Genomic DNA, 22,032 nt, shown 5'->3' on the forward strand with positions numbered 1-22,032 from the left:
TTCCAGCTCCCACAGCTACAACAACTAGGCCCTATTCCAGCTCCTACAGGTACAACAACTAGGCCCTATTCCAGCTCCTACAACTACAACAACTAGGCCCTATTCCAGCTCCTACAGGTACAACAATTAGGCCCTATTCCAGCTCCTACAGCTACAACAACTAGTCCCTTTTCCAGCTCCCACAGCTACAACAACTAGGCCCTATTCCAGCTTCTACAGCTACAACAACTAGGCCCTATTCCAGCTCCTACAGCTACAACAACTAGGCCCTATTCCATCTCCTACAGCTACAACAACTAGGCCCTATTCCAGCTCCTACAGGTACAACAACTAGGCCCTATTCCAGCTCCTACAGGTACAACAATTAGGCCCTATTCCAGCTCCTACAGCTACAACAACTAGGCCCTATTCCAGCTCCTACAGCTACAACAACTAGGCCCTATTCCAGCTCCTACAGCTACAACAACTAGACCCTATTCCAGCTCCTACAGCTACAACAACTAGGCCCTATTCCAGCTCCTACAGCTACAACAACTAGGCCCAATTCCAGCTCCCACAGCTACAACAACTAGGCCCTATTCCAGCTCCTACAGGTACAACAACTAGGCCCTATTCCAGCTCCTACAGCTACAACAACTATGCACTATTCCAGCTCCTACAGGTACAAAAACTAGGCCTTATTCCAGCTCCTACAGCTACAACAACTAGGCCCTATTCCAGCTCCTACAGCTACAAAAACTAGGCCCTATTCCAGCTCCTACAGCTACAACAACTAGGCCCTATTCCAGCTCCCACAGCTACAACAACTAGGCCCTATTCCAGCTCATACAGCTACAACAACTAGGTCCTATTCCAGCTCCTACAGGTACAACAATTAGGCCCTATTCCAGCTTCTACAGCTACAACAACTATGCCCTATTCCAGCCCCACAGCTACAACAACGAGGCCCTATTCCAGCTCCTACAGCTACAACAACTAGGCCCTATTCCAGCTCCTACAGCTACAACAACTAGGCCCTATTCCAGCTCCCACAGCTACAACAACTAGGCCCTATTCCAGCTCCTACAGGTACAACAACTAGGCCCTATTCCAGCTCCCACAGCTACAACAACTATGCACTATTCCAGCTCCTACAGCTACAACAACTAGGCCCTATTCCAGCTCCTACAGCTACAACAACTAGTCCCTTTTCCAGCTCCCACAGCTACAACTAGTCCCTTTTCCAGCTCCCACAGCTACAACAACTAGGCCCTATTCCAGCTCCTACAGCTACAACAACTAGGCCCTATTCCAGCTCCTACAGGTACAACAATTAGGCCCTATTCCAGCTCCTACAGCTACAACAACTAGGCCCTATTCCAGCTCCTACAGCTACAACAACTAGGCCCTATTCCAGCTCCTACAGCTACAACAACTAGACCCTATTCCAGCTCCTACAGCTACAACAACTAGGCCCTATTCCAGCTCCTACAGGTACAAAAACTAGGCCTTATTCCAGCTCCTACATCTACAACAACTAGGCCCTATTCCAGCTCCTACAGCTACAACAACTAGGCCCTATTCCAGCTCCCACAGCTACAACAACTAGGCCCTATTCCAGCTCATACAGCTACAACAACTAGGCCCTATTCCAGCTCCTACAGGTACAACAATTAGGCCCTATTCCAGCTTCTACAGCTACAACAACTATGCCCTATTCCAGCCCCACAGCTACAACAACGAGGCCCTATTCCAGCTCCTACAGCTACAACAACTAGGCCCTATTCCAGCTCCTACAGCTACAACAACTAGGCCCTATTCCAGCTCCTACAGCTACAACAACTAGGCCCTATTCCAGCTCCTACAGCTACAACAACTAGGCCCTATTCCAGCTCCTACAGCTACAACAACTAGGCCCTATTCCAGCTCCCACAGCTACAACAACTAGGCCCTATTCCAGCTCCTACAGGTACAACAACTAGGCCCTATTCCAGCTCCCACAGCTACAACAACTAGGCCCTATTCCAACTCATACAGCTACAACAACTAGGCCCTATTCCAGCTCCTACAGCTACAACAACTAGTCCCTTTTCCAGCTCCCACAGCTACAACAACTAGGCCCTATTCCAGCTTCTACAGCTACAACAACTAGGCCCTATTCCAGCTCCTACAGCTACAACAACTAGGCCCTATTCCAGCTCCTACAGCTACAACAACTAGGCCCTATTCCAGCTCCTACAGGTACAACAACTAGGCCCTATTCCAACTCCCACAGCTACAACAACTAGGCCCTATTCCAGCTCCTACAGGTACAACAACTAGGCCCTATTCCAGCTCCTACAGCTACAACAACTAGGCCCTATTCTAGCCCCACAGCTACAACAACTAGGCCCTATTCCAGCTCCTACAGCTACAACAACTAGGCCCTATTCCAGCTCCTACAGCTAAAACAACTAGGCCCTATTCCAGCTCCCACAGCTACAACAACTAGGCCCTATTCCAGCTCCTACAGGTACAACAACTAGGCCCTATTCCAGCTCCCACAGCTACAACAACTATGCACTATTCCAGCTCCTACAGCTACAACAACTAGGCCCTATTCCAGCTCCTACAGCTACAACAACTAGTCCCTTTTCCAGCTCCCACAGCTACAACAACTAGGCCCTATTCCAGCTCCTACAGCTACAACAACTAGGCCCTATTCCAGCTCCTACAGGTACAACAATTAGGCCCTATTCCATCTCCTACAGCTACAACAACTAGGCCCTATTCCAGCTCCTACAGCTACAACAACTAGGCCCTATTCCAGCTCCTACAGCTACAACAACTAGACCCTATTCCAGCTCCTACACCTACAACAACTAGGCCCTATTCCAGCTCCTACAGCTACAACAACTAGGCCCAATTCCAGCTCCCACAGCTACAACAACTAGGCCCTATTCCAGCTCCTACAGGTACAACAACTAGGCCCTATTCCAGCTCCTACAGCTACAACAACTATGCACTATTCCAGCTCCTACAGGTACAACAACTAGGCCTTATTCCAGCTCCTACAGGTACAACAACTAGGCCCTATTCCAGCTCCTACAGCTACAACAACTAGGCCCTATTCCAGCTCCTACAGGTACAACAACTAGGCCCTATTCCAGCTCCTACAGGTACAACAACTAGGCCCTATTCCAGCTCCTTCAGCTACAACAACTAGGCCCTATTCCAGCTCCTACAGGTACAACAACTAGGCACCATGAACATACCTGTTACCAAGGTCAGGATCAGGGGTCAGAATGTCACAGGGCTGCCAGCAAACTCTCAGTGTGTGTGTGTGTGTGTGTGTGTGTGGGTGGGTGCGTGTGAGTGAGAAACCTCTTCTCAACACATCCTTAAGGATGATCAGGTGTATACCTTATATATACTGTATAAATATGTCACCCTGCTTGTTTCTCCTCTCTGGTGGTTGAATCCACAACAGACAGCGTCCTCTAGTGGTACAATGTTACACAGTGACGTGTGGTCGCCAATGTGAGTCTCCACTTCATTTGTCCAATCAGTACCCACCTTCGTTTTGATTGGTTTAAGAAGAACTGTCAATCAAAGCTTTTGGAGGCCTTGCCCAGGAAAGTGCTTAGTAGAACTTCTGAAGTCTTCGAGTAAAGATGCTCTCCGTGAAAAATATTGTATCTAGTTTTAGACGCCTTTTGCCATTGTTATTCTCTTTGCTCAATAAAGGTTAACCATTTAATATGTTGTCAGACGTATTTAATAATATTAATGATAATAATAATAATACAAATAATAATAGCCTACACTTTTTTTGTGACACAACTATGCCTACTTAAATATTATTTTACTGTCAGCCTTTCCACATTTATAGACAATACCTTGTTAATCTAAATTAATTCGGCTATTTAGAGATTAGACTATTTCTCGTCAATTATGATACATTTATTTTATTTTACCAGATCAACTAAAATAAGAACCCAATTCAAAAATAGTGTCGGCCCTAATAAGATCATTTTTTCAAAATAGGCTCCATTCCAAATATGATTATGCCTATTTTGGTAAGGATTAAAACATCCTTGCATATTTGATGCTTTATTATACACAGTTAAAATAGAAAGACTAAAAACACCATAATTGTGTAGTGAAACCATGACAACTGCACCTAAGCTGAGATCTGGTGTTTGGAGGGTGTTTGAATGTAAACCCAATGTAAGTGCTTTGATACACTGAATGTGTTTCTAAACAGAATTGAAATATACTCTGAAACACCCAAACTGGTTCTTCAATCTGAATATTTATGTTTTTAAGAGAGCCTTGTGAAAACCATTGTTGGTGTTTCACTGCATGTAAAAGGCAGCATCAAAACACAAAAAGCATGTTTTGGCAGACTGTGTCTCTCATACAAGCAAATGGTTTTGAAATGCCAATGGTTTATAGTGTAAATATCGATTGCTGATGATTTTCAGACAATTAACATTTTAAAGAAGACACTGGGAATTGAATACTTTTCCTAGGGTAGACAATGGCAGTAATCATAGCCGACAGTTGCCAGGCCCATTGTGATATTATATATAAATGATTTTACAATCAAAATGTTTAGGGCTATGTAAGTCATAGCAGGGGTAACATTAGGTAACATATAAAGAGGCCTTCATGTGAGAAGGTGGATATGAACCTGGGTATCCTGCTTGTCAAAACACTGCCTTATTCCAGTCAGCTAGTCTTCAGGACTAAATGGTTGTGCTGAACCACCCTTGTTAAGTTCAGCACATGGGGCCCGATTCAGACTTGAGCTAAGTAGACATAACAAAACATGGACGTAAGTCAAAAAATGTTAAATCAACTCAAATCTACCTTTTTGTTTTTTCTGTGCTTTGTTTAGACAGATTAGAAACAGAATCGGGAATTTAGTGCCCAATTTATGGGGCAGTAAGATGGCAAATGTATTTGGAATTTTACCCACTCAACCACACAGCCACGTACAGAGTGAGGAACTTAACCCCATATCAGATTTTTTTTATTTTTTATTAAAGAACAAATTGGAACTTCAAACATTGTGCTACCGTACTGTTCAGAATTCCCCCAGTCTGGGGCATGGAGGTGGAGAGAGGGCATTCGTGTCAGGTGTGCCCTCTAGCAAACTCTATAGTCAAGTATAAAAGCAGGCAAGTTTGTGGGCACCTCCGCTGTGTTCAGGTTCTTCACAAACTCAGACAGGAAAGAGCACACCAGGCTCAGGCAAAGCTCTCCAAAACAATCCCAAAAGTATGCGTCAATGACAACGTGAGCACAAAATGTTATAGAACCCCACAGTGGAGGTATCATAATACCCATAAAACCTAGCGGTCAAACAGGGAAATGGTTCCAATCGCTTTTCCACCATTCATTTTTCCCATAGAGAATATTAGAAACACTTAAAATAAGGGCTGTATTTCATGTAGGCTTACCCTGGCGTGATGTTTTGATAACCATGTAAATCTCTCTCGGACAAGGTGACTTTTATCAATATATTCATGCATTTTGCATATTGCTATTGATATGTTTAATAATTGTATATTAATGTTGCAATTTATTCATATTAAAGCAGTTAATAACTGAATTATGCATGAATGTACTATCATTATTGCTTGTTATTATTTGCTATTGCTAGGTTTCCATGCAGAAAAACATACATACATACTATATTACCCACCGGCTGGCCAATCCTAACCACAGCCAATCAAGACAAGGCTCACAGACTAATGCCAACTGAACTGTCAACTGTCAATCATAACATCTAACTTAACTGTACTGTGATTCAAGCCATCTGAACAACTTCCATGTACCATCATCTGAATATAAAGACTCAGGTCAGAGACATTAGCATAATGGATGACTGGTGGATCGCATTGTGCCCTGGGCTTAAGTTTTGTACAAGTTTTTATGAGTGCTACTGCTAACATTAGCAGTTACTGCCTGTATTTTTGTTCTATTCATGTGAAATACAATGCCATATTTCCCTTGATTTTGAAGAATATGACTATGATAAATAACTTACAGATCTTTGAAACGTCTTACTTTATCAGTATTAAAATGTTAAGGACCAGTTCATGTTTTGTTGTCATTTGATCATTTGCTAAGAAAATATTAAGCATTTGAAGCTTCAAAATCATGTCTTGAAAAATGTATTTTGTAGTCATTAATTATTATCCTGGACAAACTTATTAATTTGTATTTTCACATAACTACACTGCTCAAAAAAATAAAGGGAACACTAAAATAACACATCCTAGATCTGAATGAATGAAATAATCTTATTAAATACTTTTTTCTTTACATAGTTGAATGTGCTGACAACAAAATCACACAAAAATTATCAATGGAAATTAAATGTATCAACCCATGGAGGTCTGGATTTGGAGTCACCCTCAAAATTAAAGTGGAAAACCACACTACAGGCTGATCCAACTTTGATGTAATGTCCTTAAAACAAGTCAAAATGAGGCTCAGTAGTGTGTGTGGCCTCCACGTGCCTGTATGACCTCCCTACAACGCCTGGGCATGCTCCTGATGAGGTGGCGGATGGTCTCCTGAGGGATCTCCTCCCAGACCTGGACTAAAGCATCCGCCAACACCTGGACAGTCTGTGGTGCAACGTGGCGTTGGTGGATGGAGCGAGACATGATGTCCCAGATGTGCTCAATTGGATTCAGGTCTGGGGAACGGGCGGGCCAGTCCATAGCATCAATGCCTTCCTCTTGCAGGAACTGCTGACACACTCCAGCCACATGAGGTCTAGCATTGTCTTGCATTAGGAGGAACCCAGGGCCAACCGCACCAGCATATGGTCTCACAAGGGGTCTGAGGATCTCATCTCGGTACCTAATGGCAGTCATGCTACCTCTGGTGAGCCCATGGAGGGCTGTGCGGCCCCCCAAAGAAATGCCACCCCACACCATGACTGACCCACCGCCAAATCGGTCATGCTGGAGGAAGTTGCAGGCAGCAGAACGTTCTCCACGGCGTCTCCAGACTCTGTCACGTCTGTCACATGTGCTCAGTGTGAACCTGCTTTCATCTGTGAAGAGCACAGGGCGCCAGTGGCGAATTTGCCAATCTTGGTGTTCTCTGGCAAATGCCAAACATCCTGCACGGTGTTGGGCTGTAAGCACAACCCCCACCTGTGGATGTCGGGCCCTCATACCACCCTCATGGAGTCTGTTTCTGACCGTTTGAGCAGACACATGCACATTTGTGGCCTGCTGGAGGTCATTTTGCAAGGCTCTGGCAGTGCTCCTCCTGCTCCTCCTTGCACAAAGGCGGAGGTAGCAGTCCTGCTGCTGGGTTGTTGCCCTCCTACAGCCTCCTCCACGTCTCCTGATGTACTGGCCTGTCTCCTGGTAGCGCCTCCATGCTCTGGACACTACGCTGACAGACACAGCAAACCTTCTTGCCACAGCTCGCATTGATGTGCCATCCTGGATGAGCTGCACTACCTGAGCCACTTGTGTGGGTTGTAGACTCCGTCTCATGCTACCACTAGAGTGAAAGCATTGCCAGCATTCAAAAGTGACCAAAACATCAGCCAGGAAGCATAGGAACTGAGAAGTGGTCTGTGGTCACCACCTGCAAAACCAGTCCTTTATTGGGGGGTGTCTTGCTAATTGCCTATAATTTCCACCTGTTGTCTATTCCATTTGCACAACAGCATGTGAAATTTATTGTCAATCAGTGTTGCTTCCTAAGTGGACAGTTTGATTTCACAGAAGTGTGATTGACTTGGAGTTACATTGTGTTGTTTAAGTGTTCCCTTTATTTTTTTGAGCAGTGTATATTTTCTCATTTCCTTTGTTTGAGCATAATACCATACATTTGACCTTTAGGAATTACCTATGAGGAGTTTATCAGCACACCTTATAAGAGCAGGGAATACACAATAAGAGGAGGGACTCCCATTTACAGTATTTGGAAACTCCAGAAGAAGGGTTCCAATGGTACACTAGACAGGATTCGAAACACAATGATAGTGTTTAGGAGCTTTAGGTCGAGGAAACGACATCAAAAGAGAAGGGGTCTAATTCTGCATGAAACAGGACTCGAAACATCATAATAGTGTTTTCATTCTTTACCTGGTTAGTGCTCCCAGTCTCTGGCATGGTGTTCCACAACTCTTGACTATGTGGCGTTACAACACACCACGTCATGTTTCAGAACACCTTAGGATGAATGTTTCCATAGGCTACACCTTAAATCTGTCTCATAACACCTTACACCCATGTGTTTCAAAACTCCAGCAAAGTTAAGGTTTCGTCTCCTTAACGTTTGTGGCAGCTCAGTTCCCACTAGTGTTAGTGTTACAAAACACTTTATTTTAATAGTGTAGGCAACTTCTGTCCCTCATGCCCGTCGGCAATCAGCAATCATCATTATAGCATGTAGCCAAATCCTACTATTACATTACACAGTAGTAAGCACATGCGAATTCTCACTGTAGACAGAGCAGACAATCCGATCCGTCTGTGATTGGCGGATGTCGCGTTGTCTCCTCCCGGTTTTTCTGACTTGACCTCTTCCCTTGGCAACCACTTCCTCCGAGCACCCAACCCGGCCATCTTTATTTAACTCATTCATGAAAAGTTTTTGTAAACACACTGGAACATTGTTGCATTTGGTTAAGCATCTAACGAACGACGGGATACATTTCAATTGTTTTTGTATCGGCGTGCTCCAGCGTATGCTACAGCGTAGCGTATTTCTGTCACAGCCAAAGTTGGACTGAAAGCGTACGTGTTTATTAGCAATAGCCTTCGACATGTTCTAGTCTACATTTGCGTTCATCATACGATACATTTACTGTAAGTCGTCTAGTTAGTGTATGTTTGTCAGTGACTGCTGTCTGCATTGTTGCAGCCTCTAGTAATTTCACCAGCTCACCCGCGGTAAACAATTTTTTAGTAAATAGCAATAGATGTGTATCCAACAGTAGATGTGTACAAAACGCGCGATTTCAATGTTTAGTAGAAAGACGACGCGCTAGCCTATCTATCGATGACCCGTCTAGCGGAGGCTGCTAGACTGTAACCACATGATGATGATGATAATGACGACAATATTCTGTCTGGACCTCGATATTGTGCTCGCGTTACATTGTAATAACGTTACGTGAACGATTTAACGTAATCTTTAAGATGAGGGGTGAATACAGCCATAGCCTCTTCACAATATACAATTCAATAAGCTACTACATTTTTCGGAATAATATTTTTCTGAATTACACTTAACTAAAGTATATATTTCCCCCCTGCAGGTTAGAATGAGAAAGAAGCAGAATGTGAAACAGAGGAAGACAGAGACAATAACTACAACAGTAATAACACCACCACCATTAACAACAACAACACCATCACCAACAACAACAACAACACCCCCAGTCGTCCAGGAGTTCGTGGTTGAGAAGATCATCAGTAGAAGGGTCTCCAATGGAAGAGTAGAGTACTATCTGAAGTGGAAAGGATTCACTGAGTAAGGAGAGCATTTCAACACAGTTGGATAGACCATGGTTCCTCTCAAATGGCACGCTCTTCCCTAGCGCACTACTCTTGAAAATAATTTCACATTAGTGCACTATATAGGGAATAGGGGGCCATTTGGGACGTATAATGTGTATCCTAGACTAGTTATTAAGAGTCTATGAATTCCATTCATGTCTTCAATGGCTAATATTAGAAGTTTGCTGTACATAGACATACTCACACTGTTTCTGCCTCTGCCACTAGTGCTGACAACACCTGGGAACCGGAGGACAACTTGGTCTGTCCTGAACTGATAGAAGAGTTCCTGAGAAACCTCTGTTTGTCTGGAGAGAATCAGGTTGAGGAAGAGACAGAGCTAGTCCCCAAAGAGGAACTGGCAGAACAAGAGACTGAGATTGTGAGTGACTGAGATCTGGGATGACAGAGTGACTGAGATCTGGGATGAGAGAGTGACTGAGGTCTGGGATGACAGACAGGTCGGCTACATCAGATCCTTGTTTATTAATCTCAATAGAAGACTGATCTCTAGATCATTGTGTTTATTAATCTCAATAGAAGACTGATCTCTAGATCATTGTGTGTATGTAGGTCCACTACTATATGATCATGGTATAGAATAAGAATACCGGTACCCAAAAATGCACATTTGTTATATTATGATAAAAGCTCCACAATAATGTGGAAAAGTTACCTCAGCAGACTGATATAGGAATAGAACCAGGAAGGAGGCATTCTAATTCCAGAATGATATCCACATGTTCCAGACATTCTGTTCCCGATATAGACATGTTTCATTGTCCCCTTGGAGTCAAATGTTTCCACTTTCCACGACTGGCACTGAGCTTCCACATAGTACTATAGAATTATAAAAAAAAACTTTGAAAAAACCCTCACCTGTGTTATAACGATCCACCAACTCATCACAACAGGAGATCAAATAAAATAGTATTTGTCACATGCGCCGAATACAACAGGTGTAGACCTTACCGTGAAATGCTTACTTACAAGCCCTTAACCAACAATGCAGTTCAAGAAATAGAGTTAAGAAAAAATTTACTATTTACTAAACCGAGTCAATCCCTCTGACAGGTCAGCTGTGTTATAACGCTCCACTAACTCATCACAACAGGAGATCCCTCTGACAGGTCAGCTGTGTTGTGTTGTCCTCCCAGCAGGTGTACAGCAAGCAGAGACAAAATGACCTCCAGGAGGCAGCTGACCAGGAGTCTGTATCTCCTACTGACCTCACCCTCACCTGCCCCCTGGAACCTGAACGCATCATCGGCTCCACAGACAGACACGGAGAGCTCATGTTCCTCGTCAAATGGTACAGTTAACCGCTTGCATACTGCCACAACAAACACCAACTAACTCCAACTAACACCAACATTCCAAAGTTGGCAGATGTTGTCTGTTGTTTTTAGAATGTTCTAAAAGCCAAAAGGCCCAAATAAAAACTCTGTGTCACACAACTGGTTCTTCTTGTCTTCCTGACTGTATGCCAGGCAGCAACAGACTAGTGTAGGCTACATTCCTCAATCCTACTAGTCATTTCTGGTAAAGACTTTTGGTTGTACAACAGCACCAAAGTAGTTATAATGATTTACTCTGACAAACAGAAAAAAGTAGACATTGTCCCCCCCCCCTCTGTTGTTTATAATGAGCTTGTAGTCTCCCTCTCTCTTTACATGTGTAATGTGTAATATCATGTATATTATCTATGTAATCATATGTCATAGGGACAGGATAATAATTCCAATAATGGCCTGTGTGTCTGTGTGTCTGTACAGGAAGAACTGTGATGAGGTGGCCCTGCTGTCAGCCAGGGAGGCCAGCGCCAGGTGTCCTCAGGTGGTCGTAGCCTTCTACGAGGAGAAACTCACCTGGCACTCTGGGGATGAGGACCAGTAAAGGGTGTGTTGTGTGTGTGTGTGTGTGTGTGCATGCCTGCTGTGAGTGTGTGCATGTGAGTACACAAGTATGGAGGTGAACTGACAAGCATCTGTAGGCAGCTCCTAGGTTAATTTCTCATCCACCGAACCAAGGTCCTCCTTGAGCTGACATTAAAGGCACAGTGTGTGAAACGATGGCCTGCTGCAGGTAGATTGAGTCATCGTGGCAGGTGTAAAAGCCCTCTACAGCGTTGGCTGGGCCTCTTCCTGCTTCCTGTGGTGCTGTGTGAGGTCACAATGCCTTTGGGGATGTAGTGCAGAGTGTGGTGGAGTTCAGAACCATTCATAGAGACTTATCTCTCTCTCTATGGCTATGATTGAGTTGAAACAAATGAAATGAAGGCAGACACCCAGTTCACACTGATGAATGCTCCCCCAGTTTATTGTGCAACATTTCGACCCGAAGCTCTTTGTCAAAGCCTGACGAAGTGTGTGGGAATCGCTCTGGATTTCATGACTTGATTTTTTAAATCCAGCACTTAAAAGTGACTGGATGTGCTTACACTACGTTTAAAGAGTGGAAACGAACCCTTAGCATTTCTTTCCCAGTGTCTTCATGTACTGTAGCAGACTGAATCACTGTGGACACTGTGTTCTGTTGACTTTGACTACTGTTACTGTTGTAGCAGAAACCCATGTGATTGTATTGGAGTTAAGTGCTAGATTATCTATGGTTTTACTAAATAGGACACGTATCTTGTATAGTAATGGGTTCAATGTGCATTAGACTCAATAGATAACTACTGTCCACCTAATATGATATCTGCACCATTTCGTTTTTGCTACAATCCTTGATATTGTACGTTTTTTTGTGTGAGATTCAAAGTTGATGAATGTGTTACATTTAGTTTACTGACAAATGTAGAAAAGTGTTGTATGATAGTAGATGGTATGCTGTTTAATGTAGAACATGATAGTAGATGGTATGCTGTTTAATGTAGAACATGATAGTAGATGGTATGCTGTTTAATGTAGAACATGATAGTAGATGGTATGCTGTTTAATGTAGAACACGATAGTAGACGGTATGCTGTTTAATGTAGAACATGATAGTAGATGGTATGCTGCTTAATGTTGAAAATGATAGTAGATGGTATGCTGTTTAATATAGAAGATGATAGTAGATGGTATGCTGTTTGATGTATAACCAAACCAATGGTTGTATTACTGACCATGGAGATTTTATGAGTTACAGTGTGATCAAAATGTGACGTCACATATGAAAAAGTGTATCTGATGTGAATATGTTCATTTGACCCAGTCACCACCTGTTCTCAGCTACTCTTAACCAAATATTTATCCACCAACCTGTATTTGTTACTGATAAATCATTGTTTTGTTAAGGGGCCCAGAGTTTATCCTGATGGGTCATATATGTTCAGGACAAACTCCAGTCCCTACACAAAATGACTGACACTGTATGCATTGTGCACCTCTCCCATGACTGGAATGTTATGGGGCAATGGTTGCGTCCCAAATGGAACCCTATTTCATTTGTAGTGCACTATATAGGGAACGGGGTGCCATTTGGGACTCTGACAATCTGTTTAACCTTTTGTTCTGGCCTGCCTCTGACTAAGTTACTGTACCGGTTGACCTTTTTATCTGTGAAGTGTCTGTCTGTGAATAAAGGTAGCTATCACCCTGTGCGCCTTTACTGTCCTGTTTTTGAGATAATTCACATTAACAAAGACTCAAATGACAACAAACACAAACAACGGAATAAGACTATCCCAGTTTGGGTTATGACAGTTGTACTAAGCTCATGACTGCATTTAGAAGTTATATTCTTCAAGAATTAATGGGAATATATCATCAGCAGCAAATATTGAGGATTGCGCCTTAAAAAGATGGTACCTTATAAACTACACTAAGACTTTGTTCAGTAGATTTGATGACAAGAGAAAGAGATACACCCATAGAGAAAATATTGTTCTATATGGACTATATGGATGGACACCAGCACACCTGGGACTTGCAGGTGAAGTACTCTATGAAATGTGATTCAAACGAGGAAGCTCAGCAGAATGAGCATTGCAATGTCACATATAAACACACAGTGACGTTGCAATTCTCATCCAGGTCAGGAGGCAAAGACAGTGCTGGTTATTACACACTGTCATACTAGAGAACAGAGCAATGGTTAAATCAAGGCCGTTGTAGTTACGATCCTGATCCTAGGGCTGGATGGTGTTTTATTAGGTACTTCCAGGTCAGACGGTCCAACTGACCAACAACAAATACAGACGAAATGTCTCAGTTATGTAACCTTATATGGTACACAATAACATGTTTTATATCAGAGGTTTATGGAAGCAGCACAAGGTGTTCCTCAATCCTCTGTCCTGTGACTATTTGGATACCTTCAGACCTGTTTGTCTGTAATAAAGACTAGAAGGATCAGCTCTACTCTCAGAGCACACCATTCATTCATTCCCCAGTCCACTGTGGATTTGATCTGATCAGGATCTGAACTTGGAGAATGAGAGAAGTGATTGACAACCTTGTGTACCGGGTAGGACTGGAGTCTTTAATCAATCAGTTCCATGGGAAGTTTATGGGTGTCTGAGATTTTAAATATCATTGTCAGTTGATCATGTAATAGTACTGTAGGTAATGTTGCCCAGTGAGGGTCGGTGTGGGTGTCTCTTCAGGCTTCAGTAGGTTGAACTGTGGTTAGAAAAACTACACATCTAATGATGTTTAGTTCCTCCTGAAAACAGACTGTAAACACCAAATCAGATTGTGTAAGAGAGAGATCAGTCCTACTTCTGCTTTCACTCTGCCCTATGGTAAAATAACCAACCTGTAAAAGACACAGGGTTTTCTGATATACAGATTTAGGATCTTAATTTGAGCCAGTTTTCTACAGCAGGAAAATAATCCTGCAGCAACAGGAAATGTGAATTATTATGTGGATTATAATTAATGGACAGTTTTGTATGGCTTGATACATTTTTCGTTAGGGCAAATCAAGTCTGAAATTTCTTTAGAAGCCTTTTAAAAACTAAAATACACTACAAGTTTGCATTTCCTGCTGTCGATGGACAATACACAGCAACAAAAGAGTGATCAAATTAAGATCCTACATCTGTAGAGTTGGAGTGAGTCAATGATTACACTTCCTGTATTTCTGTACCTTAAAACATCCATCTTTGCCTCAGACCGTACATTCTCACTTCTCATCCACAGTTTAGTTAAGCGTGGCTCAGTCTCTCTCCTTTCCTCCTCAGTGTCTCTCCTCTCCTCTCCATGCAGCAGTTCATCAGTGTCTGGGTTCGGGATCCGCGGATTCAGAAGAATGACTTCTGGCATGCCCACATGGACTATGAAATCTGCATACATGTAAGTATGTAAAATGGGGGGAAACGAAGGGGACGTGGCTGATGTGCAAACCATTATTTAAATTTCCGAATTAGTTAAATTTAGGTTAAGGTTATGGTTAAGGTATGGGTCAGTTTTAGATTAATGTCTCTCCGCCTGTTCATACGGATGATAGAACATCAGTGTTAAAGATAATAGAATATCAGTGTTAAACTGCTGTTGTCTCTCCTCAGACCAACAGTCTCTGCTTCACTAAGAAGATCTCCTGTGTGAGGAGAAGGTACAGTGAGTTCGTATGGCTCCGGCAGAAACTACAGGCAAACTCACTACTCATGTGGGTATTCATAGGAGGATGGCATACTCTATATGTATAGTATATTGACCTAAGATAGCTGGGAAAAGATTTAGCAAATGTACATACTGAAAATACTTCCACATGTCTTGTGTCTCTAACTAGTAGTTGTTATATAAGGTGACAATAATTTTATATTTTAAAAAAATATATGGCTATATATAATTAATTCAACAGTCCAAAAATGGATGTACCAATCCCAGATTACCCCTTTAAGTGTGTTTAGATTGTGAGTTGTCTCCATTTCCAGGATCCAGCTACCTGAACTACCGCCTAAGAACCCTTTCTTCAGCCTGAACAACGCCCAGCAGATCACAGAGAGGATGAAGGGCCTCCAGAAGTTCCTTGAACTGTGAGTGTCCTCCTGGGTTATACCTTTATTAAACCAGAAATAACAAACATTACAACAAATTTACAAAACAAATTATACTAATAAGTTATAAAAGAATACTAGAAAAACAAGAGTTATACTCAAGGGTTATACTCAAGGGTTATACTCAAGGGTTAAAGGCCTACTAAACATTTCGTACACTTAAGAATTGGCAAGCATTTGGCAAGCATATGCCTCCTCGTGACTACACTAGGTTGTGCTTCCTCTGTTCTTCTGACAGTAGTGAACAATAGACAGTGTAATAGTTTCTATTTGACTCATCAATATCCATTTGTATTTATGGGTCTGTTGATACATTACCGGAGTTCCATTGGTCTTTCATCCCAGGACCCTGGAGAGTAATATGCTTCTGTCAGACAGCTGTCTGCACCTCTTCCTGCAGTCAGACCTGGGGGTGTCCAAGATAGAGGCCTGCGCCTCAGGGAGAAGCCATTACTCTGTGTCCCAGGCCGTGCTGCGCTGCGGCTGCAAACTGCGACGCTTCCACTCCCAGGAGGACCTGTTAGAGACCAGCCGCAAGGAGTCCTGTGACTCCGACTCTGTTAGGTAGGTAGGCCTCACAAGCACGCACACAGACACACACACACACGCACACACACACACACACACACACACACACACACACACACACACACACACACACACACACACACACACACACACACACACACACACACACACACACACACACACACACACACACACACACACACACACACACACACACACACACATACATACATACATACATACACACACATACGTACATACATACACACACATCAGACACACACACACACGCACAATGTATGTAAAAGTCAAACCTAACAGGCAGGGCGAAAGGGATATTATATGATGTCCAGGGCAGTTGAATTGGCATTCTCTGTCCAGTAGAGTTGAATTGGCATTCTCTGCCAGTGCAGTTGAATTGGCATTCTCTGTCCAGTGCAGTTGAATTGGCATTCTCTGTCCAGTGCAGTTGAATTGGCATTCTCTGTCCAGTGCAGCTGAATTGGAATTATCTGTCCAGTGCAGTTGAATTGGCATTCTCTGTCCAGTGCAGCTGAATTGGCATTCTCTGTCCAGTGCAGCTGAATTGGAATTCTCTGTCCAGTGCAGCTGAATTGGCATTCTCTGTCCAGTGCAGCTGAATTGAATTGTACAGTATGTGTGTATTTTTCCACCAGAGACCCTAGCTCTGTCTCTGCTTGATAGGACCAGACCTAACCACAACCAGGAAGAGACCCTAGCTCTGTGCCTGATAGGACCAGACCTAACCACAACCAGGAAGAGACCCTAGCTCTGTCTCTGCCTGATAGGACCAGACCTAACCATTACCAGGAAGAGACCCTAGCTCTGTCTCTGCCTGACAGGTCAAGACCTAACCACAACCAGGAAGAGACCCAAGCTCTGTCTCTGCCTGATAGGACCAGACCTAACCACAACCAGGAAGAGACCCTAGCTCTGTCTCTGCCTGATAAGACCAGACCTAACCACAACCAGGAAGAAGACACTCTCAGCATGTCTGTCTCTTCATAGGAACATCACCGCCAATCAGGACATGCTAACTCACAATATCTGTATCCCAAATGTCACCCCGTAGGGCTCTGGTCAAAGGTAGTGCACTATGTAGGTCATAGGGTACCATTTGGGATTCAGCCAATACTGTGTTTGCTCTCATTCATCTTGAAATAAGGCTTGCACACAGCTTTTTGTAATCCATTTCTCAAAACTACTGTCACCATAACTACCTTGTCTTTCTGCCATCAGAACAGTTTTTTTACTTCATTTTTCCAGAGAAGATGGTGAGGGAATATATGTGTTTATGTCTGTCTAGTTTTGTTAAATAATATTTGTGAAGTCCAAAAATCTGAAAGATGTAAATATTTGTCCTGGGATTATATAGGATACCTTCATGCATGCACTGTAAATAAAGTCATTTATAATGTGTTTTGATAGTGTTCCTGATTGTGGTTGCAAAGGAAGGGAATGTTCTCGGTTTTACAACACTAATCCTGTTCTTGTCAAATGATGGAAACTACGTTTTGGGTTTGATCAAACGGTGTGCCTACATCTGCCCAGTAGAGTGCAGTATTGTTGTATTCAACCATCCTTATCACTAAATTAATTAGTCACATTCTACCACTTTATATGGCAAAATAATACTGGAAATGACATAGAACAATGAATCGTTGTGACAACAGGCAAGTAAATATTAATGTCTTAGAAAGTAAGACTTACTGGCCTTAACCACCAGTAGTAGGAACCATTTTAACTGGCTGCAGCCACTGTATAAGACACTGTATAAGACACTGTGAGGCTTCTGTAATAGGGTCTCTGAGGAGACAGCTTCTACCCATAGGACAGCTCTACTGTCAGGAGAGGACAGGGGTCCCTCCCACAGCATCCCCCATGGACCCGCTCTTGTCTGACAGGGGTCAGATGTTAGGCAGGTAGCCCGTCCCTGGGACCCGCTCCTGTCTGACAGGGGTCAGAGGTTAGGCAGTTAGCCTGTCGCTGCATGGTGCCCCCTGCTGATAAAAACACCAGTTACACTCTTCCTCCTTCATTGACAGGTTACCCTCTGCCTCCTTCACTGACAGGTTACCATCTTCCTCCTTCACTGACAGGCTACCCTCTTCCTCCTTCACTGACAGGCTACCCTCTGCCTTCACTGACAGGCTACCCTCTGCCTCCTTCACTAACAGGCTACCCTCTTCCTCCTTCCCTGACAGGCTACCCTCTGCCTCCTTCCCTGACAGGCTACCCTCTGCCTCCTTCCCTGACATGCTACCCTCTTCCTCCTGCCCTGACAGGCTACCCTCTGCCTCCTTCACTGACAGGTTACCCTCTTCCTCCTTCATTGACAAACTCAGGCAGGTGACCTGTGATACAAGTCAGTATTGGACGTCCATCCATGTCTGAGGACATCAGGAGATGACGTGGAAACCAGCCACTAGGGACAACAGTGAGCGCTGTTATATTCAAGTAGGCTTTGGTATTGCTAGAGCATTGTGGATGGGCGTAAGCATCTGCCTCTGATTCCAAAGGCTGCATGTTCAAATCCAGCAATATAAAGTTGTTTTAAGCCTATCCCAAACCTTAACCCTTACCTTAACCATTCAGAGTTAATGCCTAAACTTAAGAATTTTGAGTTAATGCCTTAACTTAACCCTAACCTTAAAAATTCAGAGTTAATGCCTAAACTTAAGAATTTGGAGTTAATGCCTAAACTTAACCTTAAACACTTTGAAATGTGAGATTTTGAACAATTTCAAGATTTGACGTTTGAGAAACGTCTAATTCTGACGTGAGAGTTTGTAGGACAAACTACCCCCTCCCTCTCACACATAGGCTTACACACAAGCACAGATGCACACTAAGCAGGCACACTCCTGTCATGTGTCCAGCTAGACAGTCTTACTGTGTAAGGACAATGAGTAACCTAACTCAACACTCATCTCAACCCTGTATGTGTGTGCGCGCGTCTGCCTGTGTGTGCTCACACAGAGAGTAGTACTATGCTTATGCAGAGGTAATGAACACTAAGCAGAATGATGTGTGGCTGACATATTCTGCACCACTAATTAGATTAGCATGTCTCTCTGAGGTGGACAGGAAGCTGGACAGGAACCTCATTAGACATTCAGAACGGGGCCAGACAATAGGCTCACGGTGGCATGACGGACAGGTGATGTCACCTGGGGAGCTGCTCAGGTCAGTGCAGGAGACAGGATGGCTGGGTAAGGAGGGGCGGGGGGACGGCCCACAAACCCACAATGGGAGAGGGAGGACGTTTTTTCCTGAAGATAGCTTGTTAAGGTGTAGAAGACTCTGTCTGGCTCTCAGTGAGAGAGAGAGAGAGAGAGAGAGAGAGAGAGAGAGAGAGAGAGAGAGAGAGAGAGAGAGAGAGAGAGTGTGTGTGCGTGTGTGAGCGTGCATGCACGTGTGTGTGAGTATGAATGTGTGTGTGTGTGTGTGTGTGTGTGTGTGTGTGTGTGTGCATGTGTATGAGTATGAATGTGTGTCCTCTGTCAGTGATTGGCTGTGTGCGTCATTACCCTGCAGTCACTCTAACACACACTCAGGTAATGAAGCTGTCACACACACACACACACACACAGGTAGTGAAGCTGTCAGTGCTGTCAGGGAGTAGAGGCGAGTGGTGCAGCTTGATATTCAAAGGGGTTTCGTCCCTAGCTTATGACAGAACTATCCAACTGTATATACTTACACAGCATAGCTAGGGTACTGTGCAGAGGACACACACACAACGCACACGGGCACACACACACACACACACACATACACACATTCACATACAGGTAGAGAGAGAAAAGAGAAAAGAGAGAGAGAGAACAGAGAGAGAGGGAGAGAGAGAGGGAGAACAGAGAGAACAGAGAGAGAGAGCAGAGAGAGAACAGAGGGAGAACAGAGAGAACAGAGAGAGAAAACAGAGAGAGAACAGAGAGATAGAGAGAACAGAGAGAGAAAGAGAACAGAGAGAACCGAGAGAAACAGAGGGAGAGAACAGAGAGAGAGCAAACAGAGAGAGAGAACAGAGAGAACAGAGAGAGAGAACTGAGAGAGAGAGAGAGAGAGAACAGAGAGAGAGAGAGAGAACAGAGAGAACAGAGAGAGAGAGCGAGAACAGAGAGAACAGAGAGAGAGAGAGAGAGAGAGAGAGGGAGAAGAGAGAGAGAGAACAGAGAGAGAGAGAACAGAGAGAAAGAACAGAGAGAGAGAACAGAGAACAGAGAGAGAACAGAGAACAGAGAGAGAACAGAGAGAGAGAAACAGAGAGCAAAAGAACAGAGAGAGAGAGAGAACAGAGAGAAGAGAGAGAGAAGAGAGAACACAGAGAGAGAGAGAGAACAGAGAGAGAGAGAGAGAGAGCGAGAACAGAGAGAGAGAGAGAGAGAACACTGCCTCTATGTACTGCTTGTTTATACAGTAGGTTGTCCCTTTCCATTAATACTGTTCCTGCTGTGCTTGTGTGGTTCTGTCTCAGACCTGGGACTTACCCAGCTCTCCACAACTAACTGTAAGAATAAATGGCTTGTCATGAAATAGAGAGAATCCAGATGTTGTCAGTCCAGTGTGGATTTACTGTAAGATAATATCATGGCTTGTCATGCTTCCAACCCCTTGGAGCCAGTTGATATTTCTGCACTGTAATGTTGAAATAAATATTTATAGACATGCTCGTGTCTTCCTTAGGGACTCCTTTAATCCACATCAAGGTCCCTACGGGCCCTGGTCAAACAAAGTATACTACATAGGGCAAAGGGTGCCATTTGGGACGCACCCTTAGACTCCTCTGGCGTTCCTCTGGGTTGTCCAGTGGTATTGGCTCCACTCTAATAGGCTGTTTCTGCTTGTCTCTTAACCTTCAGCTGACTGAGCTGAGGAAGAGACCAGTCCACAGCCATGCCTGGCTGTCAGTTCTACCCTGCTCCGTCCCTCCCTACCCTATCACTGCTGACACTGTTAAACCTATCATTCCTCTACAGATCGATGGGCTTACAGCCCTAGCAACTCTAACTCAACTCCAACACTGATGGGGCAACGAGAGGAAACAGGAGAAAAGATTGGACCCGCTGTGTGAGGAGGACACTGCAATGGATACAGTTGCAGTGTAGCCGATGTGAAATGGCTAGCTAGTTGGGTTCGAGGGTCCCTGGTTGTGAAATGGCTAGCTAGTTGGGGTCGAGACTCACTGGTTGTGAAATGGCTAGCTAGTTGGGGTCGAGACTCACTGGTTGTGAAATGGCTAGCTAGTTGGGGTCGAGACTCACTGGTTGTGAAATGGCTAGCTAGTTGAGTTCGAGACTCCCTGGTTGTGAAATGGCTAGCTAGTTGGGTTCGAGGGTCCCTGGTTGTGAAATGGCTAGCTAGTTGGGGTCGAGGGTCCCTGGTTGTGAAATGGCTAGCTAGTTGGGGTCGAGGGTCCCTGGTTGTGAAATGGCTAGCTAGTTGGGGTCGAGACTCCCTGGTTGTGAAATGGCTAGCTAGTTGGGGTCGAGACTCACTGATTGTGAAATGGCTAGCTAGTTGAGTTCGAGATTCCCTGGTTGTGAAATGGCTAGCTAGTTGGGTTCGAGGGTCCCTGGTTGTGAAATGGCTAGCTAGTTGGGGTCGAGACTCACTGGTTGTGAAATGGCTAGCTAGTTGGGGTCGAGACTCACTGGTTGTGAAATGGCTAGCTAGTTGGGGTCGAGACTCACTGGTTGTGAAATGGCTAGCTAGTTGAGTTCGAGACTCCCTGGTTGTGAAATGGCTAGCTAGTTGGGTTCGAGGGTCCCTGGTTGTGAAATGGCTAGCTAGTTGGGGTCGAGGGTCCCTGGTTGTGAAATGGCTAGCTAGTTGGGGTCGAGGGTCCCTGGTTGTGAAATGGCTAGCTAGTTGGGGTCGAGACTCACTGGTTGTGAAATGGCTAGCTAGTTGAGTTCGAGACTCCCTGGTTGTGAAATGGCTAGCTAGTTGGGTTCGAGGGTCCCTGGTTGTGAAATGGCTAGCTAG

At 44.1% G+C, this 22,032-nt stretch overlaps 2 protein-coding genes across 8 annotated transcripts; both read left to right on the forward strand.

The window, feature by feature from the left end:
* Positions 1-8,583: 8,583 nt before the first annotated feature.
* On the forward strand, positions 8,584-13,090 carry LOC311114272 (chromobox protein homolog 3-like). 6 transcript variants are annotated; one of them, XM_084157169.1, is made up of 5 exons: positions 8,584-9,153; positions 9,266-9,480; positions 9,735-9,888; positions 10,664-10,818; positions 11,282-13,090. In XM_084157169.1, exons 2-5 carry the CDS (start codon positions 9,272-9,274, stop codon positions 11,400-11,402), a joined length of 639 nt encoding a protein of 212 aa, XP_084013295.1. In that variant the 5' UTR covers positions 8,584-9,153; positions 9,266-9,271; the 3' UTR covers positions 11,403-13,090. The 6 variants fall into 6 exon arrangements, with proteins under 6 accessions (XP_084013295.1, XP_084013297.1, XP_084013296.1 ...); XM_084157171.1 differs by having other exon boundaries at positions 8,584-8,813; XM_084157170.1 differs by having other exon boundaries at positions 8,584-8,741.
* A 763-nt stretch (positions 13,091-13,853) lies between these two features.
* On the forward strand, positions 13,854-17,401 carry LOC311115698 (sorting nexin-10B-like). Of its 2 annotated transcripts, none has more exons than XM_084157331.1 (6): positions 13,854-13,958; positions 14,677-14,788; positions 15,001-15,047; positions 15,370-15,471; positions 15,838-16,056; positions 16,726-17,401. In XM_084157331.1, the coding sequence occupies exons 2-6, from the start codon at positions 14,696-14,698 to the stop codon at positions 16,808-16,810; spliced, it is 546 nt and encodes a 181-aa protein (XP_084013457.1). In that variant the 5' UTR covers positions 13,854-13,958; positions 14,677-14,695; the 3' UTR covers positions 16,811-17,401. The 2 variants fall into 2 exon arrangements, with proteins under 2 accessions (XP_084013457.1, XP_084013458.1); XM_084157332.1 differs by having other exon boundaries at positions 15,001-15,101; positions 16,698-16,745.
* Positions 17,402-22,032: the final 4,631 nt, after the last annotated feature.

Source organism: Coregonus lavaretus (genome assembly GCF_964263955.1).
Source record: "Coregonus lavaretus genome assembly, chromosome: 3".
Lineage (NCBI taxonomy): Eukaryota > Metazoa > Chordata > Actinopteri > Salmoniformes > Salmonidae > Coregonus > Coregonus lavaretus.